Source organism: Palaemon carinicauda, chromosome 12 (assembly GCF_036898095.1).
Source record: "Palaemon carinicauda isolate YSFRI2023 chromosome 12, ASM3689809v2, whole genome shotgun sequence".
Taxonomy (NCBI): Eukaryota; Metazoa; Arthropoda; class Malacostraca; order Decapoda; family Palaemonidae; genus Palaemon; species Palaemon carinicauda.
Genome location: NC_090736.1, coordinates 57,962,765 through 57,973,630, shown reverse-complemented (window position 1 = coordinate 57,973,630; position 10,866 = coordinate 57,962,765). Strand labels below are relative to the sequence as shown.

At 37.1% G+C, this 10,866-nt stretch overlaps 1 protein-coding gene across 1 annotated transcript; it reads right to left on the bottom strand.

Annotated features, from left to right (window-relative positions):
• Positions 1 to 407: 407 nt before the first annotated feature.
• Positions 408 to 5,189, bottom strand: LOC137651238 (uncharacterized). Its single transcript, XM_068384463.1, has 2 exons — positions 3,449 to 5,189; positions 408 to 2,701 (listed from the first exon to the last, which is right to left on the bottom strand). Exons 1-2 carry the CDS (start codon positions 5,046 to 5,048, stop codon positions 462 to 464), a joined length of 3,840 nt encoding a protein of 1,279 aa, XP_068240564.1. The 5' UTR covers positions 5,049 to 5,189; the 3' UTR covers positions 408 to 461.
• Positions 5,190 to 10,866: the final 5,677 nt, after the last annotated feature.

Below are 10,866 nucleotides of genomic sequence, written 5' to 3'. Positions count from 1 at the left end.
TATATTGTCACAACTTCTGCTTTCCACTTGACTATTCATTCATAAATTCTCAGTAATGAGGGCAACACTTCATGTAGGTATAGTAGATATATTAGGAGAATGATCAAATTAAAGTTAAAATTAAACAGAATTTACTTATTTTAAATCACTATAAATATATAACAAAATAATAACAAATAACCACTTAATAAACACTATAAGCAAGTGAAGAATTAGCCACCGGATAACGAACTCAAAAGTATTAACTTGAAAGAGCTTGGAAGTAAACATTTCCAAGGATTACATACGTAAAAATAACAAAAGGTAATTTCATTCATGCTGTCCGCTACGATCAGCAATCAATAGATGGCGTTAAAGTTATACACAATAATAGGTGTAATTAGAAATGCTAAATAATGATAGGAGGGTTATTATAGTTCCCCCCTGTTAGGAATGAAATTATGACAATCTTATTGACAAATTTAGTGAATTGTGGTTTTCTGTCCAAGACGTGATAATGCGTCGGCGATGGTGTTGTTTGATCCTCGAATGCTGTGGATCTCAATGTTGTAAGACGACAAGATGTATGACCATCGAAGAAGTTTCTTGTTGTTAAGCTTTGCCCTTTCGAGGAAGGTAAGGGGTTTGTGGTCTGTGTAAATGACGACACGTGCAGCTCCTTCCAGATATGGACGAAAATGAAGGACAGTTGCAACAAGACTATATAATTCTTTCTCGATGGTAGGCCATCCTAGTTGAGCGCCTTTGAACGCTCCTGAGTAATAAGATACTGGCAGCAGATGTTCCAACAAAGGAGGAAAAGTACTGGTCCCATTGATTTCTTGCAGTAGGACACCACCAAATCCAGTATTACAAGCATCGACCTGTATAAAAAAAGGTTTAGTAAGATTAGGCGCTTGCAACAAAGGAGATGAAGTCATGAATAACTTTAGCTGCCGGAAGGCCTTATCGTGATCCTGTGTCCAGTGAAACCTTACTTTGCTGGATGTCAATACATGTAGAGGAGAAGTTATGATGGAAAAATTAGGACAAAACTTTGAATAATATGACACCATACCTAAGAAAGTTTTGAGTTCTTTTTTATCACTAGGAGTGGGGAATGAAGTTATAGCCTTTACATTAGTATCCTTGGGTAATATGGAGCCACTGCCAATGACATGTCCTAGGTATGTAACTTTTGCCTTACCAAATGAACTCTTGGCTAAATTAATAACTAGGTTAGCTTCCAGGAGTCTTTTGAAGAGTTCTCTTAAGATCTTGAGATGTTCGTCCCAGGAGATACTAGCAATTACGATGTCATCCAAATAGACATACACACCCTCCAAACCACGTGTAACTTCATGGACCATCCTTTGGAATGTAGCTGGAGCATTAGTCATCCCAAATGGCAAAACTCTGTATTCAAAGAGACCAAAAGGTGTTATAAAGGCTGATATCTCTCTTGTCCTATCTGTTAATTTAATTTGATAATAACCCTTTAAGAGATCAATCTGGGTAAGGTATTTAGAATTACTCACAGAGTCAATAATATCCGCAATTCTAGGTAATGGATAAGCATCCTTGACCGTTACAGAATTAACCCTTCTATAATCTGTACACATACGATAGGAATTGTTAGGCTTTTTAACTAAAATACAAGGCGATGCCCAGGGAGACTTACTTGGTGCAGCCAAATCTAGTTTTAGTAAATACTCAACCTCAGCCTTCAAGGCTGGTAATAAACGATGGGACACCCGATAAAAAGGTTGACGAACGGGATTGGCGTTTGGTTCTAGCACAATATCATGTTGCACCAAGGTACAGCAACCAGGAGTGTCTGAACATATTGCAGGATAAGACTTCAGAACAGCCTCTAATTCTTCCCTTTCCACCCTAGGAAGATGACCAAGATACTGTGAAAGCAAAGAAAGAATCTGTGAATTACTAGCATCTTTCCATGACAAAATATGATTATGAGCCAAAGTTTCTTCTTCGTCTGGCTCAAGAGGAGCTAAAAGTTTATCATTATCAACTGCCTCGGGTACTATGTTTTTAGGGGTAGGAGAAGTCTCGATGGGAGTAGTTATCCTCGAGTTGTGAGTGGAGTGATCAGTCTCTCTACTTATCAGGTGAACTGCCTGTGGAGAAATCTTTGCAGATTGGTATGGTTTTATAAGATTAATGTGCACTAACTGGCTAGGCTTCCTTTTATCTGGAGTTTCAATTGCATAAGTTGTTTTAGAGACCCTTTTAGTGATTTTATACGGACCCATAAATTTTTCTCTCAATGGAGCTCCTGGAACTGGTCGATATACAAGTACATCATCTCCTACTTTACAAGTTCTAATTTTGGCCTTTTTATCGTAATGGTTTTTCATTCGAATCTGACTGTTAGTTAAATTCAGATTGGCAAATTCATAAACATGGTCAAATTTAACCTTAAGACTTTGGAGGTATTGCGGAATACTTACTTGCTGGTCTTTGTAAGTACCTCTTAGGATGTTTTCTTTTACCATACTAAGGTTTGTCCTAGGTCTGCGGCCAAACATCATCTCGAAGGGAGAAATTCCAGTCGATTCATTAGGTGTACTCCTAAGTACATACATAAGCAGATCCAGGTCTTCATCCCAGTCTCGTCCAGTTTCACAAATGTACTTGCGCAGGAGGTTTTTAATGGTCTGGTGTACTCGTTCGAGGGCTCCATTAGTCTGAGGGTGATAAGCTGAAGCAAAAATATGAGAGATGTTTAACTGCTTTAAAGTTTGCTTAAACAAATCACTAGTGAAGTTTGTCCCCTGATCACACTGAAGCTCTTTTGGAAAACCAAAAATGGTGAATATTTTAAGAAGATTAACAATTATTGTTCTAGCAGATATGTTTTTTATAGGTACGGCTAAAGGAAATCTAGTAGTTGGACACAACAAGGTTAAAATGTACTCATTTTGTTTCTTAGTTTTGGGAAGTGGACCAACACAATCTACAATTACCTTTTCAAAAGGAGAATTAGGTACTGTAATAGGAACTAATGGTGCTGGAGGTATTTTCTGATTTGGTTTACCAGTTACCTGGCAGGGATGGCAAGATTCTATGTGGTGCTTTACATCAGCTTTCATACCAGGCCAGTAGTAATCGTCCAGCAAACGCTTATAGGTTTTGGAAATGCCTAGATGAGACTCTGCTGAATGAGCAAGATCCAATAAGGCTGCACGAAGATTAGAAGGAACTACAAGCTGGTAACTATCATGCCAGGAATTTTGTCCTGCAATCTTCAAAGGTCTATAACGTCTCATAAGGATGTTATTATCAAGATAAAAATATGGTAACTTACTTTCATCAACGTCATCTTTTACTTTATCAAAGTATTCTTTCAAACTATCATCAGACCTTTGATACTCTACAAATTCATCTGAGGGAATATCAACAAGATCAGCAAGGACTTTTTCACCTAAGGTACTTTGATCCACCTTACCTGTGTGTTCAGTGTCGCTAGAAGTTGAGGTTGTAGACCTGGTGACTACTTGGCAGGGAAGCTCTACCACCGGAGAAAGCTCTTTGCAAGCCTTTTCGATCACTACTTCAGGCTGCGTAATGATAAGACTAGGAGTACCGTTAGATTGAGCCAAGTCATTACCAAGTATCATGTCTATGTTCTTGCAAGGCAGGTCAGAATCCAACAAGGCGACATTAGTTGAACCTTTAAAATAAGGACAATCAAGAGAAATCTGTACAATAGGTAAAACCTTTTGACAAGTCAAATCTGACACAGTTACATACTGATCTGTTGGTTTAGCTAAATCTTTTAACTTTGAGCTAATGATAGTTTGAGATGACCCTGTATCTCTCAAAATTTGCACGGGAATATCATTTACTTTACCAGGATATGTAAATGCTGTAAAGTCTGATAGAGGTTGAGCACAGTGAAGAGTTGTTTTATTTGCAGTATTCCCTGATTTGGGTCCTTGTGAAAAAGCATTAGGAGAAGCCTTACCATGAGATGCTTTGCATTTGGGACTAGGACAGTCTTTAATATGATGACCTTCTTTCTTACAAAAAGTACAAACCTGTGGGGAAGATGAAGGTGAGGACGAATGTGGTTTAAGTTTATGAATGAGATGGTAATCATCAGCTAATAGGGCAGCCCTTTTGCCATCTTTTTCTTGTTTTTCTCTAATAAACATTGCCACATTAGCTGGAATACGCCTCAGGAATTCTTCTAAAACTATTAAATTCTTTAATTGTTCTAAAGTAGTTATTTGTTCCTTATCTATCCATTTATTAAACTGCTTCAACTTCAATGTGAAAAACTCTAGATAGGTTTGAGCTTGGTTCTTCAAAGTTTGTCTGAAGACTTGTCTATACCCTTCTGCTGTAACACTATAAGCATCTAATATGGCAGTTTTAAAGATTTCATAATCCCTTTCTTGGACAAGTTGTGCTGCCACATATGCAGCTTTTCCTTTGAAGGAGTTTCTGATTAAGAGAACATATTGGTCTCTAGGCCAGTTGAGAGACGTTGCAGTGTTTTCAAAAGTAATGAAAAAAACATCAGGATCTTTTTCATCGAAGACAGGCAGGAGTTTGCGTGCTTTACTAAGGTCAAAAGCATCGGGTAGCTGTTTTTCTGCCAACCTTTCCTCTATTCTTATGGCTGATAGTTCCTTTTCCAACAGAACTTTTTCTTTACGTTCTATTTCAAGTCTTCTTTGCTCAGTTTCTACTGCGGCATTTGCAGCTTCAAGCCTTTTTTGTTCAGCTTCTAGTGTTAACTGCTGCAGTTCAAGTTGGAGTTTCAATTTCACTATCTCTGGGTCTTCAGTTATAGTAACAGTACGAGCAGCACCTCGTTCAAGTGTTAAAGGCCTTAAGGGAATAGCCTCTTCTTCAGTTATGTTACCACTATTTATCAGGAAATCTAATATCTTTCCCAATAGTTCAGCTTTCACCACAGCATGACCTACAGATATTCTAGCCCTTACAGCTATTTGGCGAAGCTGGTCCTTTTTAGCTTCCTGTAGTGTATTTAGGTGCTCCCTGGGTGCACCTAAAAATTTCTCAAGATCAAAAGGCATCTCTCACTATTGATAAAATGGAAAATATCACTGGAAATTATATTACTACTATACACAAGCTATAAGACTTAAAAACGTCAGGGCATTCATGGATTTATGGTGCGAAGGCACTCACAAACCAGAGGAATTTCCTTAATCCTTAAGTCCTACTATGTACAGAAATTCACTTAAATGAACAAGGCTTTAATAATCCATGCCAATCAGAAAACTTGGTTCACCAATAATGCAAAACCACTAACAATCTTGAATAAAATATTTATAATGAAGTAAATAATTGGAAGTAACAACAGTTACCTGAACAAGGAATAAACCTTTAAATATCCATCGAGGTGGAACGAAGTTCTTGACCACGTGGTCGTAACAATATCCAGCCGAAATCCTTGAAAGAGCGAAGGTCGTACCCTGAGTAAGAGGAGCAGAAGTTCCTAAGGAAGGAATCTTTCAATTCCTTATGATGAGGTTTTGAATGCCTCGAAGCACCTCGAGAAGTTGGGGCGACTATGAAGATATCGCTAAGCGATGGTAGTCAACAGAGTCGAGGGTTAAAAGAATGACGAATTCTAGGATGCCATTACCCTGCCTGCACGTCCTCCAAAATCTCGATGTATGCTTAAGATGACGTGTAGCAACACGACATTCTCTAGGTGAAAGTGTGAGCGCGCTGGAGAACACTATCCGGTGGTGGTCAGTTATAAACTAGCAAAATATCACTAATACACTACACTCATGTTGTCCATCATTTTAGAGAAACAACAAAATGAATTTCACAATCCGTCAAGATCGAGCGTAAGCGTAACACATACGTAACTACATCCCGGACACAGGCCCCCAATTTGTCACAACTTCTGCTTTCCACTTGACTATTCATTCATAAATTCTCAGTAATGAGGGCAACACTTCATGTAGGTATAGTAGATATATTAGGAGAATGATCAAATTAAAGTTAAAATTAAACAGACTTTACTTATTTTAAATCACTATAAATATATAACAAAATAATAACAAATAACCACTTAATAAACACTATAAGCAAGTGAAGAATTAGCCACCGGATAACGAACTCAAAAGTATTAACTTGAAAGAGCTTGGAAGTAAACATTTCCAAGGATTACATACGTAAAAATAACAAAAGGTAATTTCATTCATGCTGTCCGCTACGATCAGCAATCAATAGATGGCGCTAAAGTTATACACAATAATAGGTGTAATTAGAAATGCTAAATAATGTTCCTATATATAAATATAAGTTTTTGAAGGATCCTTTAACTCTAATTCTTTATTTTATTTTTCGAGATGTGTTTATGCTAATTTAGGTTTTTGCAGTTGTTACCCCCTTGTCGTTACTATTTAAGTTTATTACTAGGGGGTAATAGAATGTTTGTTTGTTTTTCTTCAGGGCTCTCTTGAAGTTGCGGGAAATTGGGAAGGACCGAAACTTTCACCCCCTTGTCGTTACCCTTTGACACAAGGTCGGTCCTCCTAAGGATACTCTCAAACGATTTTTATAGTTACCCAAACCGAACATCCTTTCAAGAAATTTAGAAATATTTAACCTAAATAAAAAAAAACTATTCTGAAACCTTTAATTAAATTTAAGAGTTTTATTTTGTTTGAGTTTTATTACTAAAATTTCCTGTATAGATAACTTTTTTGCACGGGAATATCATTTACTTTACCAGGATATGTAAATGCTGTAAAGTCTGATAGAGGTTGAGCACAGTGAAGAGTCGTTTTATTTGCAGTATTCCCTGATTTGGGTCCTTGTGAAAAAGCATTAGGAGAAGCCTTACCATGAGATGCTTTGCATTTGGGACTAGGACAGTCTTTAATATGATGACCTTCTTTCTTACAAAAAGTACAAACCTGTGGGGAAGATGAAGGTGAGGACGAATGTGGTTTAAGTTTATGAATGAGATGGTAATCATCAGCTAATAGGGCAGCCCTTTTGCCATCTTTTTCTTGTTTTTCTCTAATAAACATTGCCACATTAGCTGGAATACGCCTCAGGGATTCTTCTAAAACTATTAAATTCTTTAATTGTTCTAAAGTAGTTATTTGTTCCTTATCTATCCATTTATTAAACTGCTTCAACTTCAATGTGAAAAACTCTAGATAGGTTTGAGCTTGGTTCTTCAAAGTTTGTCTGAAGACTTGTCTATACCCTTCTGCTGTAACACTATAAGCATCTAATATGGCAGTTTTAAAGATTTCATAATCCCTTTCTTGGACAAGTTGTGCTGCCACATATGCAGCTTTTCCTTTGAAGGAGTTTCTGATTAAGAGAACATATTGGTCTCTAGGCCAGTTGAGAGACGTTGCAGTGTTTTCAAAAGTAATGAAAAAAACATCAGGATCTTTTTCATCGAAGACAGGCAGGAGTTTGCGTGCTTTACTAAGGTCAAAAGCATCGGGTAGCTGTTTTTCTGCCAACCTTTCCTCTATTCTTATGGCTGATAGTTCCTTTTCCAACAGAACTTTTTCTTTACGTTCTATTTCAAGTCTTCTTTGCTCAGTTTCTACTGCGGCATTTGCAGCTTCAAGCCTTTTTTGTTCAGCTTCTAGTGTTAACTGCTGCAGTTCAAGTTGGAGTTTCAATTTCACTATCTCTGGGTCTTCAGTTATAGTAACAGTACGAGCAGCACCTCGTTCAAGTGTTAAAGGCCTTAAGGGAATAGCCTCTTCTTCAGTTATGTTACCACTATTTATCAGGAAATCTAATATCTTTCCCAATAGTTCAGCTTTCACCACAGCATGACCTACAGATATTCTAGCCCTTACAGCTATTTGGCGAAGCTGGTCCTTTTTAGCTTCCTGTAGTGTATTTAGGTGCTCCCTGGGTGCACCTAAAAATTTCTCAAGATCAAAAGGCATCTCTCACTATTGATAAAATGGAAAATATCACTGGAAATTATATTACTACTATACACAAGCTATAAGACTTAAAAACGTCAGGGCATTCATGGATTTATGGTGCGAAGGCACTCACAAACCAGAGGAATTTCCTTAATCCTTAAGTCCTACTATGTACAGAAATTCACTTAAAACACAAGCTATAAGACTTAAAAACGTCAGGGCATTCATGGATTTATGGTGCGAAGGCACTCACAAACCAGAGGAATTTCCTTAATCCTTAAGTCCTACTATGTACAGAAATTCACTTAAATGAACAAGGCTTTAATAATCCATGCCAATCAGAAAACTTGGTTCACCAATAATGCAAAACCACTAACAATCTTGAATAAAATATTTATAATGAAGTAAATAATTGGAAGTAACAACAGTTACCTGAACAAGGAATAAACCTTTAAATATCCATCGAGGTGGAACGAAGTTCTTGACCACGTGGTCGTAACAATATCCAGCCGAAATCCTTGAAAGAGCGAAGGTCGTACCCTGAGTAAGAGGAGCAGAAGTTCCTAAGGAAGGAATCTTTCAATTCCTTATGATGAGGTTTTGAATGCCTCGAAGCACCTCGAGAAGTTGGGGCGACTATGAAGATATCGCTAAGCGATGGTAGTCAACAGAGTCGAGGGTTAAAAGAATGACGAATTCTAGGATGCCATTACCCTGCCTGCACGTCCTCCAAAATCTCGATGTATGCTTAAGATGACGTGTAGCAACACGACATTCTCTAGGTGAAAGTGTGAGCGCGCTGGAGAACACTATCCGGTGGTGGTCAGTTATAAACTAGCAAAATATCACTAATACACTACACTCATGTTGTCCATCATTTTAAGAGAAACAACAAAATGAATTTCACAATCCGTCAAGATCGAGCGTAAGCGTAACACATACGTAACTACATCCCGGACACAGGCCCCCAATTTGTCACAACTTCTGCTTTCCACTTGACTATTCATTCATAAATTCTCAGTAATGAGGGCAACACTTCATGTAGGTATAGTAGATATATTAGGAGAATGATCAAATTAAAGTTAAAATTAAACAGACTTTACTTATTTTAAATCACTATAAATATATAACAAAATAATAACAAATAACCACTTAATAAACACTATAAGCAAGTGAAGAATTAGCCACCGGATAACGAACTCAAAAGTATTAACTTGAAAGAGCTTGGAAGTAAACATTTCCAAGGATTACATACGTAAAAATAACAAAAGGTAATTTCATTCATGCTGTCCGCTACGATCAGCAATCAATAGATGGCGCTAAAGTTATACACAATAATAGGTGTAATTAGAAATGCTAAATAATGTTCCTATATATAAATATAAGTTTTTGAAGGATCCTTTAACTCTAATTCTTTATTTTATTTTTCGAGATGTGTTTATGCTAATTTAGGTTTTTGCAGTTGTTACCCCCTTGTCGTTACTATTTAAGTTTATTATTAGGGGGTAATAGAATGTTTGTTTGTTTTTCTTCAGGGCTCTCTTGAAGTTGCGGGAAATTGGGAAGGACCGAAACTTTCACCCCCTTGTCGTTACCCTTTGACACAAGGTCGGTCCTCCTAAGGATACTCTCAAACGATTTTTATAGTTACCCAAACCGAACATCCTTTCAAGAAATTTAGAAATATTTAACCTAAATAAAAAAAAAAACTATTCTGAAACCTTTAATTAAATTTAAGAGTTTTATTTTGTTTGAGTTTTATTACTAAAATTTCCTGTATAGATAACTTTTTTGCACGGGAATATCATTTACTTTACCAGGATATGTAAATGCTGTAAAGTCTGATAGAGGTTGAGCACAGTGAAGAGTCGTTTTATTTGCAGTATTCCCTGATTTGGGTCCTTGTGAAAAAGCATTAGGAGAAGCCTTACCATGAGATGCTTTGCATTTGGGACTAGGACAGTCTTTAATATGATGACCTTCTTTCTTACAAAAAGTACAAACCTGTGGGGAAGATGAAGGTGAGGACGAATGTGGTTTAAGTTTATGAATGAGATGGTAATCATCAGCTAATAGGGCAGCCCTTTTGCCATCTTTTTCTTGTTTTTCTCTAATAAACATTGCCACATTAGCTGGAATACGCCTCAGGAATTCTTCTAAAACTATTAAATTCTTTAATTGTTCTAAAGTAGTTATTTGTTCCTTATCTATCCATTTATTAAACTGCTTCAACTTCAATGTGAAAAACTCTAGATAGGTTTGAGCTTGGTTCTTCAAAGTTTGTCTGAAGACTTGTCTATACCCTTCTGCTGTAACACTATAAGCATCTAATATGGCAGTTTTAAAGATTTCATAATCCCTTTCTTGGACAAGTTGTGCTGCCACATATGCAGCTTTTCCTTTGAAGGAGTTTCTGATTAAGAGAACATATTGGTCTCTAGGCCAGTTGAGAGACGTTGCAGTGTTTTCAAAAGTAATGAAAAAAACATCAGGATCTTTTTCATCGAAGACAGGCAGGAGTTTGCGTGCTTTACTAAGGTCAAAAGCATCGGGTAGCTGTTTTTCTGCCAACCTTTCCTCTATTCTTATGGCTGATAGTTCCTTTTCCAACAGAACTTTTTCTTTACGTTCTATTTCAAGTCTTTTTTGCTCAGTTTCTACTGCGGCATTTGCAGCTTCAAGCCTTTTTTGTTCAGCTTCTAGTGTTAACTGCTGCAGTTCAAGTTGGAGTTTCAATTTCACTATCTCTGGGTCTTCAGTTACAGTAACAGTACGAGCAGCACCTCGTTCAAGTGTTAAAGGCCTTAAGGGAATAGCCTCTTCTTCAGTTATGTTACCACTATTTATCAGGAAATCTAATATCTTTCCCAATAGTTCAGCTTTCACCACAGCATGACCTACAGATATTCTAGCCCTTACAGCTATTTGGCGAAGCTGGTCCTTTTTAGCTTCCTGTAGTGTATTT

Bases quoted from the DNA above. Each gene is read 5' to 3' on its own strand.
- LOC137651238 (XM_068384463.1), bottom strand. From the start codon at position 5,048: ATGCCTTTTGATCTTGAGAAATTTTTAGGTGCACCCAGGGAGCACCTA. The intron at 2,702-3,448 runs GTAAGGTGGATC...TTTTTGCTTCAG, and splicing joins TAGCGACACTGAACACACAG to CTTATCACCCTCAGACTAAT.